Source organism: Prinia subflava, chromosome Z (genome assembly GCF_021018805.1).
Source record: "Prinia subflava isolate CZ2003 ecotype Zambia chromosome Z, Cam_Psub_1.2, whole genome shotgun sequence".
Classification (NCBI taxonomy): Eukaryota; Metazoa; Chordata; class Aves; order Passeriformes; family Cisticolidae; genus Prinia; species Prinia subflava.
This window is the reverse complement of record NC_086283.1, coordinates 36,389,084-36,407,233: the sequence shown is the minus strand read 5'-3', so window position 1 is coordinate 36,407,233 and position 18,150 is coordinate 36,389,084. Positions and strand designations below refer to the sequence as shown.

At 35.8% G+C, this 18,150-nt stretch overlaps 1 protein-coding gene across 4 annotated transcripts in view; it reads right to left on the bottom strand.

Annotated features, from left to right (window-relative positions):
* The window catches only part of ARB2A (ARB2 cotranscriptional regulator A), a 259,244-nt gene that overhangs the window by 112,897 nt on the left and 128,197 nt on the right, over window positions 1–18,150 (bottom strand). For 3 of the 4 annotated variants that reach the window (XM_063421494.1, XM_063421496.1, XM_063421495.1), the window contains one exon: window positions 9,126–9,344. The exons of the other annotated variant lie outside the window; for it this stretch is intronic. In XM_063421494.1, coding sequence (XP_063277564.1) covers window positions 9,126–9,344 — 219 coding nt within the window. The remainder of the gene's footprint in view (window positions 1–9,125; window positions 9,345–18,150) is intronic. 4 annotated transcript variants of the gene reach the window in all.

The following is an 18,150-nucleotide window of genomic DNA, read 5'->3' as shown; positions in this document are numbered from 1 at the left end:
TGGCAGCACTCACACAAGACTCGACAGAAGTTTCTTAAGTACTTTTAACTCTTCATGAACATGGGCACAGGTATAAGAGATAAAGAGAAGCAGGGTTTCTGTGCAGAGGCTTCAAGGCAACCTGTAGGTAATGCATTAGCCTGCTGTTAAGCTTTGGGTCTCACCTTGATAATGGACACAAAATGCTACTGCCATGCCATAACATTATCTTTGCAACTTTTGCATGCTCTGTGGACCCACAGTACAAGTGGGGCAGTGGTCATCTTTTGCCATCTGTCATTGGTAGTCTGGCAAAGTTGAACTCTGCCTGGTCATTTTATCTCTGGGTAGAAACAGCTTTATTCATGGTGTTGTTAGAAAATGATGTCATGGTTATTTACCACCACTGTAACAGAATAACAGTATCTCAACTTCTGGTCCAGTGATGACACTGTTTGGTGCCATTAGAGAAAAATCAATTTATGCGTCAGCCAAACTCTGTAAGTCACCTAGAGTAGCTCAAAACAGAAAAGGAAAGGACATGGTAAAAGAACGTAATGAACAGCAAACAGCAGAAGAAAGGTATTTAAGACAAGTGGTCTTAAATAAAATCCAATCAAATCAAATGCTGTTATTTTAAGATCTATCACAGCCATAACTCATCTTCTCACTTAAAGCAATGCAGTCAGAGCCTGCAAGCAGTCAAAGTAGCATGCAGCATCTGAAGGCTTGACATAACTCACTGAGGAGAACTTCACACAGTCTTCACTGATAAAGGATTTAAAGATAACCAACAGTCATTAAATGTAAGCCTATCTTTTTTTTTGGCAACCAGTGCAAGAGACACATGATAAATAACACAATCCTGTCATCAAATGTGTTCATTTTTCAAACACGAAAAGTGGAGTAACTAGAAAAGTGTGGAGGTATCCTACAAAGTGGTATGTGTGAGGGCAGTGATGTGTCAAAGCCTAAGGCCACACCTAGAAATCTTTCAAAATTATTTAGGCAGCCTAAGCTTTGCTAATTTTTCATTGCTTTATTTGATTACTTCAAAATAATTCCTCAGCAGACCAGATCCCAAAGAAATAAGTATCTGTCATCTTAACATCTACATGCAATTAAAGCTTCCCTTTTCCAGGTTAAGAACAGAGTGGTCATGACACAGTTAAGTGGTAATTGCCCACTTTTATAGGACATAGGCTGAACTGGCAGGATCCATGAAATCAGATTATTCAGTTACACAGCAGGTGGAAAAGATAGGAGATAGGAATGAAGAAACATCCTGGAAGGAAACATCAGTCCAAAAGAACACACTGCAGATGCTTATGAAGTACCAGAACTGCCTGAACTAAATACATTTTAAATTCCTTGCTGTATTACATAGCTAGATACACTGATTAAATCTTTGCTTTTGGGAAAAAGAAAACTTTCCAGTCTCATGTACCCTGCATTAAGTCAGAGGCCACCTTACACAGTTCACAGGATGCCAAATGTAAGAATGTGGTGTAGGTAGTGCCTGTGTGCACACAATTGCACATCCACGAGCACAATATTTTTCTCACTCCATGTTTTTGCTAGAAGTACCAGGCAGGAAGATCTCAAACTGCTGCTTGAACCCAGAAAATCTTTGGTCTCCTAAACACACAGAACTCTTGGTAAGTCTAAATGCACATCAGTCTCACTTCCTTAGTAATTTCTCTCCAAGTTGTGCCATCTATTTGGAAAACAAACAAAAATTCAAGTTTTACTTGAAAATATACAAAATATACCTCACTGGGTATCAACAAATTCATTCATGCCAAGCACTGATCAAAAAAGACAGAGAAGGAGAATCAACTGTTAAACAACAAAAGTGTAGAACAATGTGTCTGAACAGCATGCAGCCCACTGAGGGGAGAAAATCTGCTACCAGCACCACTGACCACAAAAGACAAAAGCATTTCTCATCAGTTTAGAATCCACTTTTATCCAGAGAGACAGAGACAAAACAAGGATTCAGCCGAGAGAGGAATGGGAAGATTTCTAAAAATTTAGATGAGTTAATGACTGGAGAGAATTGTCAAATAGACTGCTTAAGAAATTACTTCTGCCTAGACACTATGGAAATGATGCTAACAGCGCTGAAGTCAGTAAAACCTGATTCTTGGGAAGTGCTGATCTCAGATGGAGTTCACTAAGGCATAAGCAAGAACAAGAGGACAGTTCTCCTAAAAACTCATAATAAAGTATATTTCTTTGCCTGCAGACTGATGGCAAGAGGCTGATTTAAAAGATCAACCTTGTTCTTCAAGATGTAAATAAGTCAAAATAACATCACACAGTATATAAATTCACAAAAAGTAAAGATTTTGGTTAGTAAAATCCTTAACCTGTAAGGATTTTAAAATAAAATTAAATAATAATTGCTAAAATACCTAATTTTTCAAATTTCAGCCACCTATGAATTGCCAGGTAGAACCAACATTCCTTCCTGGGCAGCCTATTACACATTGTTCCACACCTCTGTTTCCTCCACTATTTCTAGCCCCTTTGGCAGTTGTCACTGCTGCAGGCAGCCAAGCAGCCTAAACAGGAACCATCAGATTTATCTTAATCCTAAAAGCTAGATTTCTTTTCCCCCTTATTTTTTTTCCTGAATTTACACCTGGTTTTCTATAGCAGATGATGTGAAAACACCCTTGAACTTACTGTGCATCCTGTGTCCCAGTTCCCTGTCTGCTGACATTCAGTTCCTAGACACCACAAATGTTTTTCTGACCTCCATGCACTGCAGTACAGCCTTCATTTCCTTCTCTCTAAAACACACAAATATTTTTAGAGGGGTTCACTGGGGTGGTATGTCTCCACAGAAAAGGGTTATTTTGCAATAATGCCATTCAGCTTAAGATAGCGACAAATATGTAACTCAGAAATTAATTTTTATCATCTCTCACTATATAAAGTGTCTTATGACTGACAGGTCCCCAAGAAAAAAACATGTGAAGAACTTTCAAGTTTTGCAAAAAGGTGTAGTTGCCACTCAAGCCCCTGCAAAATTCTTTCTCCAAATTTCCCAAAACCACTGAAATCTAGTAGTAAAATATGCAACTATGTACAGAAGGTCAGAGAATATTATCCTTGATTTTGGATATCAGCTAAAATCCTTTTGTTCTGTTAGATAAATGATAAAGGATACTGGCAAAGTGCCATCTGCACTGGCCCAGAAGACCTAGAAAGTCCTTCACTCCAGTCACTCTACAATCAAAACCAGACAATATCAGAGTTCAAGATGTTTGAATGATTTTATTTACTTTTGCCTTCAATAAGTATGTCTGCATTTAGTTTTCTCCACCATTACTCCACAAACTGGCTACATTTATGAGACTGAATGTCATCTAAAAGGAACGAGGACTCTTCTGACTTGTGAGTGGGAATCTTTTGTAGCAGCACGGGAGCACCATACAGCTTGTGGTGGGAGGAGAAATGCAAGCTGATTCTTTCTTTTGGAAACTTACATGGCTTGCCTCGCATTTTAGGAGCTGGATCTAACAATGAACACTTTATCAGTATCATATAATGAATATCTGAAAGACACCAAAGCTAGATGGTCCTGATTTATTCCTTTTCTTTGATTAAGCCATACTTCTGAAATGCAGAACAAAGAGAGGGTATAGCAAAGAGAAGAGCCAACAGTGTTCTTGTAGAGACACAGAATTTCCCTTTGGTGATTATCTGTGTCTCTGATTTCTCAATTATCCAAGGAAAAGAAGACAAAAAAAACTTTTCAGGATTAGTAGATGCAAAACTTACTAAAAGAATTCTTTATAATCTCAGGATTTTAAAAAATACTTAAGTTAGCTGCTCATGCTTAATAGCCTATGCATAAAATTATTGAACACTACTTTAAATTCTCCATAGTTTAGCTATTTAATGAAAGATGCCTGTTCATTGTAGTATCTATAGAATGAAACATGACATACACAATTTTTCCTGATTTACAAAACCTACTATAAGACCTTAAAGTATATCTGACCTTTTAGGAATGATGTGGTAGTCTAACTGCAGGTGCTAAGTGTCATGGTAGATGTTTGGCTTCCAGCTGCTGACCCAAGGTGGTGCAGGCCTCTGGTGGCACAGGTTCTGCACGACCAGATCTCTCCAGGTGTTTCTGAAGCACTCAGAATGTCGTAAACTACACGTTTATGTTCAGCGCTTGAACTGTAGTGTCTTCTCAACTCTGAATGCTCAGTGCTCAGCAGTACATGGGGCAAGAACAATGTCATGGTAGTTTCTAGGCAGTTCTCATGAGACTTTTACTATCTAGCATGATTTTACTCGTTGCTTACAAGTGAAGGAGATTTCTCAAAAACATAAGGAAGTAACAGGCTTTTAAAGTAGGCAGAGTAAAAACATGTGGTATTTCAGAGTTATACATAAAGTAACACTGGCAAGTTGTAAAAGGAGAAACAAAACAGGCATTATTCGTTGTAAAAGGGGAAACAAAACATCAGCATGCAACTCTAGAGGCTGAAGCCCTGATGCCCATGTTTGCCTCAGACATTCTCTATGCTGAACATGTCCCTTACCTCTCAGGAGCTGTTTGCCTAGAACTTGTCATTTTGTCTCCTCTGGTGGAAAAAAGGGCTTATTAGCTTTGTCTCATCACCTGGCTAATGTAGTCACACAGGTTTTGGACAAGCACAGGCATGCATCTTGCCAAGTCAGAGGGTAAGTCACTGGCCCAGAGATGGCCACATGGTGAAACCAGCAGCTGGTAAGACTGCAGCTATGTCGGGAAACGGGTCAATCTTCAGTGTGAAAAAAATCCACGGCTCTGAAAGGTCATCCCACACAAGTGGACACTCTGCCATGACCTTCAGTTAGGCTACGCTTTGTGTCAGCCACACTGAACAATGAGCAGAAACGGCACAACTGTGCTTGCACGCTTGCCAGGATTTCCTGTCAGCCAGTGGTCATTGCTTACTTAACTGTGTATTAAAACAACCACCTTTTACCACTTTTTTTCCTTAATACTGACACAAATTATCCAGATGTATCCATTTTTAGTAAAACAGATTAACTGGTTGCACATGATCTTTTCCTACTTCATCTGTCACAGATGATAGGAAAAATTATTTATGAAAAGTATGTTACATCAAAAATCAATTTATGAATTTAATTTATAATAATATTATATTATATACAATATAATATAATATATAAATATATAACGTATTTATTTTATAATATATATTTATAATAAAGAATATATTATATTAAAAATTACAAATTATTATAAATTATTATAATTATATATTGTAGTAATAATTTAATTAATACATCCAAAATTAATATGCTGTTAATAAAATGGTTCTGATATAGATTGTGCTATACCAAAATAATATTTGTAATAAGAATTATTCAAGCAGATAAGCTCAGTGGGGAAAAAAAGGACAAAAATTTCTAGCACACAGGCTTTGAAAAGGCTTATCCCTTTTGTCCACAAAACCTGACCCCATTAGTTGGTTTGATAAAAGTAATTCTTCCTTCTTCTTCCTTGGTTGCCTCTTTGATAACCTTCTACTGTTGGGGCAACAACTTTATTGCAAATTACTATAAAATCATGCAATTTACAGTTTTTTTCATAGCATTTCAGAATCCACTCAGTATACTTGTTTAAGTGGTGAATGCAGGTTAGAAGGGGAAAAATACTAATTCACATGTTTAAGTCCCTTCTAACATAAAAAAGATACATTGTCAGCGTGAAAATCTGTACGAAATGGGAGATGGCTGAGAATGGAAGGAATGATCATGCCAGAGTTAAGCATGTATGATCTGTTGCCATAGAAAAAGGTTAGAGAGCAACAAATTCTCAGTTTTCTTCAGTAAAAAAAGAAGGCTGGCTGTGTTAGTAAGTTTCTGGGGGGAAAGCATTAGCCCATTAGCATTAGCCCAGAGCAGCCTCTGGTGGTCTAAGAAAAAATGGTAATATTTATACCTAAGGATAGAAATACGTTTTTTAAAAGGATGTATGTACATATTTAGCTATTTTACTCAATCCTCCATTCAATACATTAAAAACCAGATGCTTTTAAAATGATCTGTCAATATGCTTGTTAAAATCTGAACAGTAAGAGTATTAAAATTCATACGCATTCATTAGCACATTATATAAAAGTAAAATGCTTGTGTTTAATCATTTCATAAAAGTATTATAGTCAATGCTGATTAACAAAAAGTTTTTCCCTTGTTTGCCTTGCTAAAATTGAAATAAAATTTACAAGAATGTTACAGAATTGATGACATTTTCTGTCTTCACTTGTGAATTCAGTTGGCAGATGTTTTCAAGAACAAAAAAATCTGTCTGATTACAAAACATATTAAGCAGGTTTTCCTGCCATAATGTTTGACATGATGTTTATTACCCAGACCAAATCAGTTCCTTTAACAAGCCATAATGTATGCCAGAAAGTACATTATTTCATAGTTAAGGAAACTTCCAGCATGAAACAGTAAGTACTTTGATCTTTCAAGAGCACTATGCTTAATGCATTACACACTGCCATAGTCATTTTTATTTATACTCATTTTGTACAAAAATACAGTGCAGTTTGATATTTCGTATTTCAAGACTCAGCTTTTACATATTCTTGAATACTCCAGATTTTTTTTTTACAATGACAATAAAGAAAATACTTAAACATAATTACCAAGGAAGAGTTCTAATTCTCCAGTTCTTAGAAAATCTAGCTGCACAAGTGAGAACATCAACCAGACAGCTTTAATTTGTTCACATGGCATTTCCTCATTAGATCACAACAGATCTCAGTGACCCTATGAGAACATAACTGAGGATATTTATTCCTGCTGCTTAACAGTCTGAAACAATTTCTCCAGCATATTTCACACAAACATATTTTTCCTGCAATGCTGGATGAAGTTAAAGCCTTCCTGTAAGGAAATTTTTTGTGTAGTCTATCCACACTTTTTCCTGCTTAGCAAAGTTGACATAAGGCCTGCTCAGGTTTTTCAAAACTCCTTGATGAGATCATTACAAATCATATACTATCCTTAAATATCTCTGTTGAGTGACAGCATGCTTTATTTTAAGAGCTTAGTGAGTCAAATGTATGCTATAGTATACAGTAAGATTGTATCTGAACTGCCCTTTCAGATCACCCCAAACCAGCACAAATATTGTACCCACAGTAGCCTGTGGAGACAAGTCTCTGTGTGCAGGCAGAGAGCAATCCTATGGACTCATGCATGTGAGGCAAGAAAACTGCAAATATGGCATTATACCTCTTGCAACCACCTATAGACTTAGAAGTTCTGACCAACAGAGTAAATGGAACCCTATTGATGTTCCAGTTTTGTTTCCAAAACTGATAAGCAAGGAAATTGCACTGATTTGTCCCGCAATACACTAAAGCAGGTATGTTTTTCTTTCTGTTTCAAAAAACTAACTGCACTGGATTCTACTAAGAAAAAAACCCCAAAATAATAATATCAGAATACAACACCCAGCTCATCAGAAAACCCAATTTCAATTAATTGGCCTGAGGAAGGAGACCACCAACCATACTTTAACTAAAACATATACTATCTCTTTCCTTGATTTGAAGAAAACCAAATAAAGCAAACATCAACAATCATATTTAAGGCATGGAGCTGTGCAGAAAGGAAAATGGGATGTAACAATATATTTTATATTTTGGGGGGTCAAGCCTCCTGAAACCAAATTTCACGCCTCATCAGGCAAGAGTCATGAGAAGGTAGAATTGCTAAAAAGGTTCACTTTTAACAAGGGAACACCGAACCTGCATGCTGACTAGACTGCTTTTCAGACAATATAGCAGCACTGTCCACTGGATTCTCATGGACCTTAAATTAAGACCAGTTGCCCCTCTTAAGAAAGAGGGTTTGGCTGGTGGGCAGAGTAGCATCTTATAAAAAAGCTGCAAACAGATAGTGCCTTGCTGGTGACTTTGAACATATATAGGTATTCCTTTGTTTCCCACACTTAGGTATTTTTCAAAAGGCAGTAAGTATTTATGGTATTAGTGACAATATTGTATTCAAGTTACTAACTGTTTTAACTAGCCAGCACAGTTATATTTCTTCTACAAAAATGTTACGCTAAAAAAAATTTAACAGGGCCATATTAAAATTTAAGATGATTCTAACATAGATCTTGCTGGATTTTTCTCTATTTCTCACCAGAACAACATGCATTTTTATGGGTTTACCTTCACTGTGGAGTTTCTGACGTGTTTTACTGTTGAATGAAAATGCTAACTTTCATAATAAGGGGTTTGGAAATTGTATGACTCAGTCTGGAATGTATAATGCATAGTATGTATATGAAGCAGAATGTGTCAATGTGCAAATAATATTGTTTGTGCCCCCTGCAGAATTAGAAGTCCTTGGGTTGCACTGTTATAATGATCCCATGCTGGTAGCATTACAAAGTGCAAAGGTTCACTGAGTCAGAAAAGGGCAAGGGACAGAGTTTCTTCATCACACTATTCTCAAATTATTCTAGTTTAAATATTTTTCAATATATTAGTAAGCTGTCTCCTTTATCTGCTTTCAGAAGTTCAGCTCAAACACAATGGATGGCTGCACATATAAAAGCAATACACTACAGGGTAAATTTGCCACCACACAAGATGAACACTGGTATTTTCCACAATACATTATTAATTTGGCAGGTGATAAAAAACTATCAGGCTGTAACTACTGCCTCTCCAATACAATACAGTATAATACAATATAATACAATAAATGTATATATGACATGTGAAGCTAGTATGTTGCCTAAGCTTCACTACAAAGACCATCTCTGTTTATAAAATTGTTTTTAGAAAGTCTTTCTAAACAATTTCTTTCCTGATAACACCAGTGAGCTCCTCTGGGCTTTATTTGAAGTTTCCATTTGAAATTAGAAAGAAATTTTTTGTAACACTTCCAAAACATCACGATCAAAAATACCTATATTTTTTCTCTATAGGGTAACGAGCCAGGAACTCTATATAAACTCCTGAATGTCATCTCAGTAATGTATTTGTTTTCAACTAAGCATGTTCTTTATTAGCCAACACAGGCAATAAACATATGTATGCATCAATAAAGAAGGGCAAACAAAACCAAAAGAAACTTACTCTAATATAGATCTGCATAGTTTCTTTTTCTTTCTGTGGATTTCGATACTTTTCATAGAAGTCACGTCGCTTCTTTGTTTCCTTCTGGATTTTATCTTTTCTTTCTCTCTTTTCTGCAGGTTCATCTGAGATATCAGAAGACAGCTGTATTTGGGCTTTTGTCTTCTCAACTTCAATATAGTTCTCATTGGGATTCAGAACTATTACTCCATACCCTTCCTGTTTTAGAAGAGAGTCACACACACACAAACAAGAAAATATGTGAAAAGGGAGATTTAATGTTTGAAAATGCTTTGCATTTACTTTAATGTTCTTTAAAACTTTTTTATTTATTTCAGCAACTTCACACAGCATCATTTACACAAGGATTTTTAAGAATATTCTGTCATAAAAGGGACTGACTTGTGAATATGTATCTGTGCATGTACTTATGCTCATACACATCCCTCAGTGTCTGAAAAGTTGCCTGGTTTACCTTTAAAATAATTTAATGTTGTTTTATTCATAAGCACTTTATATGACTTTTTCAGAAAACAATTCAGGAACTAAAAGCAAAATGTTGCTTTAAGAACTCTACATAATAATGAATAAAAAGCTTTATGCCCAGCCAGTAAAAACCTTTAAAATACAAAGGATTGAGAGATTTTATATACAAAGATAGATACATTAAAGAAAGCATGTGAAAATTATTCACCACATTTTAAAATGGCAAAACCTTTTGTCTAGCTGACAATAAGCATACCATGCAGAGGCAAATAGCAGCAGTAACAATGAATCAATACCAAAACTGATTCAGTGGTGTTGCAAGTCAACTCTTTATGGTGGGCCTGACTTTTTAGTGCATCTTTAAATCTGCTGTAGAAGTTCACTGGGATTATATTGTATATTCAACAAATCCAGAGCAAATTTGTGACCTGCAGGATGCTTTGGAGTATATAAGGTACATTTTTTTGCTTTGGGAAATGAGCTGGTTGAAAAAACACAAATTTATGAATGAAAAGTAAGTCTTGCATAAATCAGCCAATTAAATTTTATGATTTTTAAATTATGGCAAATCACAAAAAATCATAGTATTTGTGGAAGATATAATTGCAAATGAAGGGAAAAAGAAGCACGTGCATTTAACAGATCTGACCCTGAAGTTAACATGGGTTCCCAGTCAAAACCAAGCTATCCTTTAGAAGTAAATTTTAATAAAGGCTTACTTTTTGAAAACATCTATATTAATTATCTAATGGAACAGCTTTATTCCAGCCTTTCACTTGGTGCTTCATTTTGCACTCAGTCCAGGCATGAGGATCAAAAGAGGTCCCTGATACCTAGCTACCCAGAGCAAACCAAGTCCACCCCAACAAAAGATACTTTATTTGGGCTTGCTTTATTCTAATCTGTAGAGCCATTCACAAACCTTGTATTTCATTGTGGCGACTGTCAGGTAGACAGATTGTCACTCAGTGATTTTCTACAGTTGGACACACTCGACTAGTAATCAGAATCACATCTGAAGAGAGTTCTTAGCCCTCATCCTTGCACCCTTCTCCAGTGTCTGCCGTATAGCTTCTCCTCCCACTAAAAACCTAGTTAAAGGGCACAGTTGAACTCTGCTAAACAGGGTGAAACAGAGGCATTCAGGATACCACCTCTGGCATAAGCAACGTAGTCAAAAAAGGTCACAACAGGCCAAAGAGAAAATTGTCTCCTTGTTAGATTCAGCACCATAAGGGGTCTCCTGTCACATGATTCCCCTGCCCCGTCTGCCATGAATTCAACTGGGATAAATATCAACAAACAGAAAAAAATATAAATAAACAAGAGGGAAAGAGTGAAAGAAAACAGAAAGTAAAAGACAAATTGTAAAATCTATCCACACCATGCCTGGCCATATTAATGCACAATGCTGTACTATGAGCCCATGAATTTTACAGCTTGGAAAATCTCAAGGCCCAAAAGTCATCATGGAGAAGAAAGTGGCTTACAAACATTCCTAAACTGTGTATCTCAGACAAAATGATAGTTTTTGAGCCTGCTACTGCTAGAGTTTTTGCAATACTTGGCAGGCTGGTGGTTTTGGGGCTCTTCATCGTCTTGACCTGCTTGTTTTGAGCAGAGATGTTCTTTGTATTGATTTGTTTTGTTTTCTACACAATGCAAAATGCAAAATTCATGTGTTTATGTGTTTATTACAGATCTAGAACGGTTACAGGGATTTGAAGCTCTATGAACTTCAACCTGATCACAAAACAGTCACACAAATCATCAAAGAAGTGGAATTTGTCTTACTTATGGATTATGTAATTTAAAATTACAGGACTCATTTGTCCCATTTTATGAGGACACAATGTCAGATTTTCACACAGACATCCAACAGGTGAAATATGATTCTATTTTTAAATTCACTATTTTATAAACCAATTAAGGGATTTTTATTAAATATATATTAAGCATTGTAACATGACTCTCATTATATTTTTTTAAAATTTCTCCCAGATAGCAGGCTTTTCCTGTCAGTAGAATTACAATAATTAAGTAATAACTGAATTAAGATTTTTTTCCCCACCCTCTATAATGGGAAAGCCTAAGTCTTTCTCTTTGGAAAGTGACCCCTTTTTGGACTGTTTTGCTTACACGATATGTTCTATCTCCCTTTCCCTTGTATTTCTGCATCCCAAATTTCAAGAAGAAATCAATTGCACCAGAAAGAAGATTTGAGAGTAATATATAAGAATCAACATGGAAAACCAAAATTACTGGTAAAATATACCCAGTTACGACCTCTCTCATTCAGCCTTTATCTGAGCATTTTCCACTGAAAAGAAATACTCTGCACTAAACATCAGTGTAAACAATATGGCTTTTAACTCCAATTAATTTAAAAAAATGTAATTTATGTGGGCTGGCTACACCATTAAAGTTTAAGTGCAATTGGAAAATGAAAAAAAAAAAAGGTGGAGCTCTAATGCAGTGAATTTGAGAAGTGTGCAAGTCAATGCAAACCTCAGAACACAAGACCACTAATATCTTAAAACAAGACCTTAGAAAAATTTAATAAGAGACAAGATACAGTCTTTAGCATAACTGTTAACATAGACAAAAATCACATCCATTAAAAAACATCATTTAAAATGAAAGTCCTCTTCAGAAACACCTCTTTGCATGGAGGACTGTATTAATCTTCTTTCACCATACACAGCATTTTTATGCTGGAAAGTATTAAATGTGTTATTATTATGTACTACTTTGCTATTTGTTATTTGGTGCTAGTGCAGCTATACTAAACAAATCAATGTCTCTAAAAATACCAATTTCAGCCATGATGAGCTTACATCATTATTAAAACATAGTGACCTATGACTTACTTAAGTACCAATCATCTAGGAGGGTTTCTAAATCTTGCCACCCCCAGTGGTATTAGGTGGTATGCAAACATTAGGTAATGAGAGTAGTTTTCAACATAATAATAGTAGTTGTTGATGTAATAGCTTTCTCCTGTGTGACCAGTATGCACAGCAAGAGAAACCACACTCTGGAAAGTTTTTTCACAGTAAAAAGCTAAGCTTTAAGGACACTACCCCCCCCATCCCCATCAATCTTCAGTCATCAGTGTACCTGTGATAAGACCTTATAATTATGGCAGACACTGACAAATGGAACTGCCAGCCTCTAATCTACAAAATTACAGTTTCTCTCTCAGACTAAAGCACCCAATTAACATCTCTTCCCCTCACGTGGTAATGCTCCAAGGTACGTAAAATTTAGTCTACACTAACTCCTACCATTCTCTAGGTTTGTGCTTCTGGAGGTTGAGGATTGTGATGATAAAAGGAAAAGCAGGCTTACTAAGTCAAGAGCTGGAAAGAACCATGAACCACAGTTACAATATGTATACTACTAAGACACAACAATGTAGAATGGCATTTTCCATTGAAATGCATGAGCCAGAAATGGGGCAGTAGTTTCTGCCTCTTACTGGAAGTTCAAGGGGTAAGCTTAAAAAAACAAAGAACCTCAAAGTATTTGAGATAAATTACAAGTCTTCTGAAATTTCACCTGCCTGGCACACGAGTAATGAGCATATTAATCCACTAGGGTGGGATACCATATGTGACAAGATAGGTCAGAGCCAGAGAGGTATCTTTTGATCTATGCAACTATCTTTTCGGACTGTGAGCAAGGATCTGAAAGAGATAATTTTCCTACACTTGATCAACCTGAATTTTCAAGTTCAGTTTCTACTTGGATGGTTGGCAACAAGACCAGAATTAATTCCTTGGGGAAATGCAGCTCAAAGCACTCTGGTCTTAAACCTGCCTGTGGTTAAAACACAGCAGTGTCCATTCATCTTTCTGAAAGAAGTATGTTCTGTTCATTTCCCATCTTTACTGCGAGAAGGGTACATCTATGTCACTATTGCGACACTGTAGGTGCAACAGCAGGATGAGGTCATGACAACCAATCAGAAGTCACTAGTGAAGCGTTAAAGTAAACATAGCTGTTGGAGATGCAGCTCAGCTTGAAAAATGCCCCCTCCATTATTTGAGCAATTTTCTCAAGACGTGACCTGTGACTGAAACGCCTGAAATGTCAGTTGATTCTGCTTTCTGTTTCCACCCAATGTACATTTTGGCAACTGCACCCTGCTAACACTGCCATATTTCCATCCCAGATATATCTCAGCTGCCTGAATTCCAGCATTGTGTCCAAGTGCGTAAAAATGCCATACTTCTGCCAAACACACTTTGTCCTGCTAAGTTTCAAACTTAAAACAGCTCATCAGGTTAGGCAGGAAAAGAAAATGTACCACAAAAAGATTTTAGAGGACCACCTGTTGTCTATTATTTTTACATAGCACTTACTCATAAATCATAACACAGGGTAATTAATCAAGCTGTCAAAGAGAAGGTCAAAGGTTATGTGGGCGAGTCAGAAGGTCATGCATGGGCTGATAGAGGTCAGGGTCACACTGCATTCCTCATTATCAAGTTGGGATGAGAGACGGCCCAAGCAAACAAAAGTGAAAGCAGATGGAGAGCTGAGTGGATAAAAAAAGGGGAGAAAAATTCACAAACAAAAAGACGTGGAAGAATGTGAGTTACCTTTAAACAAGGAGGAGAACAGAGCAGAAATACACTGAAAGGTTCTCAAAAGACTGCACATAATACAAAGAAACTACAGTTTGATTATTTAGATACACTTACTTCAAGTTTCCATCGATTTTTTTTGCAAATATTAAGCAACACCACAAAATGTGCATAGTAGTTTTGGTTCCATTTCACATCTGAAGGCAATATTTTCAATGTAAATTAGACAAAAGGAACTTATTACTGTGATTAATGCAGATGGATATGTAAAATTGCTTCTAAATACTTAAGTTTATTCCCATTTACAGCTAAAACCAATGGATGTTCAATAAAGAAGTTATAGCCTGCTTGAATAATGTATAAAGAACTGTACTTTCCTATACACAAATCTTTAAATACACAAAGCATCATAAAAGTCTTTCTAGATGACACAGCAGTTATAAAATATTCTATCATTACACTGACCTGAATTAGATGCAGAATACTGTACAAAATTAGCTGTCACCCTTTCCTCAAAATCTTTGTTAATCTCATTTTGAATGTTTGCAGCTTTATCAACACATGCATCAATGTCAGCTCCTTGTTTACTGAACCTCTGTACTTGGAAGAAGATATAATTAAAATGTTTTGGCACAGAAAAGGTGAAATTGTATCTTCTCCTGGTCCCTGAGGAGTCTGTAAAACATGTAGGATATATTGACAAACACACACCCTTGTCTAGAGCCCTGACATCCCAGGTCACCCAGCTGCTATTTATTTCAAAACATTCACTTTACACTTATCCAAACTGCCACCTGCTGTGTAACTAACTTTTAATGGATATTGGAGCTATAGAAACAATAAACTCTTCATTTCCTTTCTGTTACTGCCATCTAATTCGTCACTGCATTATGTCCAAATCTATTTGCATGCAGACCTGTATTTATCTTATTTCACAATCTTTATGCTGGAAATTATTTAACATGCCATGACTATGTCTTTCTTTATTATTTGTTAATTTGTTGCTAGTGCAGCTATACTAAACTAATCAATGTTCAAGGCTACAAAAACCTACCAGAAAAGATGTTCCCGTATTTTGAGTTTACTGTTGAAAAGTTTTGAAAAGAATTAATGTTTTACATCTCTCTATAATTAGCAACCCAAATATGTCTATGTGTTAGATCTGCAACCCTGTTTTATGCTGTTTGTTCACAAGGTCAAAACGGAATAAAAACATCCACGAATTAAAAGGATTTTTACATCCTCAGTGGTTACTGTATCTATTATAGGGAACTTCCATGCCTTTACAAGCACTAGTTTCACAAGGATTTGCAGCAGAAAATTATTTCCTGTGGCAAGTGAGACACAAGAAACTATGCTATAGGATTAATTTAATTCTGTGAATTAACAGAAAGAACTATGTTCACGTTCAACTACTGCTTCAAACATTGTTTAATAAACATCAGACCCATCCCCTCTCCTTGATGTGAAATTTGGGCTATTTGTAGAAATCACTGGAGACTGAATGGTAGTGAATCCAACCCAGCCATGCAGGCAGGCTACTGGGCTGCAAATAATCTGTCCACAACAACTGCCCAGTCTGTAAAAACCAGATTCTGCTTTTCTTCACTAAGTGCAAACAGCTTTGGAGTCCATACAATTTGCAGAAGAATGAATCCACCAGTTTGCCCTCAAGATATCCTACAGGACCCCCTTCTGTAATTAAAGTCTGTACTCTAGAAGTTCATCCTCTCCCCTACTGCCTTAAAAACTATTTTAAACTCTTTTCCAACAAAATGGATGCTTCATAGAGGTACAAGAAAGAAGAACTAAGATTTTAATAAAAATGTTGTTTACATTTAAATAGAACTTTCTGAAAGTGACAAACCAGAAATAAAAGAAATAAAATAATTTTAATAAAGCCCACACAAATAACAAGGAATTATTGGCTATAATCAATTTATAAATGAGAAAACCAAGGAGAATATCAGTTACCCCATGAAAGTTATGCTCAAATAAGTACAGATGCAAAGCTGGATTGCAGGAATTTTTTAATGCTTCTATGGTAATTCCAAGTATCCCATTAGCTGACAGTAAAAGTTCTCAACTGCAAATTCCTTTTTCAATACGCTTTGCCTCCTTTCTGCAAATGTCACAGTATGTCTTGATTATTCTCATTAGCACTTCATTATGAATATAATCCCAAATAGTTATTAAGTGTGTATTTTTTATGTAACGGAACATGAAAAAGTAACAATTTACTCTAAAATAAACCTTACTTCCTTTGCTTTGGTAATAGTGTAAAATATTTGTAAACACCTTCTCTTTCTGAAATCCAGATATTTCAATGACTCAGGGTTTTTTCTGATTTGTAAAATATTTAGCTTGAAGAAAGACAACCCAAGATACCAAGATCTTATACTTTACCTTTCATTTCCGGAAATTTATATGTATTAAACTACCATGGGAAAAGATTAAATGCCAATCCCTTGGTAGGTCCATATTTCAGTATTCTAAATGAAAAACACATCATGCACGTAAGTGTTTTTTGTAAAATATAGAATTTACCCAGAGTCTTGAAAGACAACTCCCATTTCATGTTTTTGACCAGAAATCCTCTATCTCAATGACAGGGAATTCAGCTGCTTTTAGTATGAGTATGTATTTCGTAATTCCCTGAGAAATCAGACAATTGTAATCCAACAGTAAAGTTTCTGTCTGTACCTATCTTCGACAAACAGGTGCAATTCAGTACATTGATGCTCCTTCCTTCCCACAGTGACCTTCCCACGTCAGAAGAACTTCTTATACTTCTGCTAAATAATTTAATTACTTATGAGTTATGGTTTCCTTGTAACCTTTTAAATGACTAACTCATTAATATGCAGAAATATGCAAAACATTATGTCAGTGGGTCAAACAGCTGTGTTGGTAAAATTATGGCTGTGGAATTCCCTAAGAACATAAAAATATTATAATTTATATTGCTCATTATATGGCAAAAAATTTTTTAAGCACAAAATGGTACAGTACATCATAGTAACAATTCTTTTTACGTCCTGTGACCCTTGTGTACACATAAAACACATCTTAAAAATCTTTTTGTTAATATGTTTTAAATTAAAAATATTGGTGAAAAACACCACGTGAAATGCTGATACACTTGGGGCTCTAGAAAAAAATTACTTTCAAATTCTCTTTGTTTTATGAATATTTAAGCTTTCCCAAAGAGACAGCATACAGCAAGAACACAGGTATTTTTTAAACGTCAGCAACTCTTTACTGGAAATACTTTGCTAATTAGTATCACATACAGTCTGGTCTTGTGTTGCTTCAAAAGGTTATCACTTTTTGAATCCTGAAGTTTTTTTGAATTTGTGAAGCAACAGACAAGTACTGCTGCAATAACTTAAACAAGGTATTATTACATCTAAAGTTTAAAATGCCTTATGTCTGTGTTACACAGTTGATTTACAACACTAAAAGGAAAGGACAGTAAAACCTTCACTCCTGGGACTCTCTGTTGATTGTCTCCTCAGACACACAGAAGTTTCAACTTGCAATAAGCATGACTGATTTTTTTAAGCTGCTAGTTAACGAGTCTCTGCCAGTCCTATTTTTTTTCCTTTATATGTGCCAGACATTGTCCTAAAGGCTACCAGAACTTTTCTGTGGAACTAGAATTAAGAAGTGGCACAATTTGCTAATAACTGAATCCCTGGGAAAAAAATACAGTGCACTACAGAAGGGAAAGTAAAACCAACACCCACTCCCCACCCCAAAAAAACAAAAAAACCCAAACCATAACAAAACCCCCTGCCATGGTATTTATTTACTTGTACGCACACACAATTTTTTTTTTCCAATGCTTTTTTTCTGTATAAATTATTCTGAATTACATAACCTAGCAGAGCACTGTACATGCCAAGACATTTGATGCTTAAATGAGTCTGGGGATAGTTTTATTT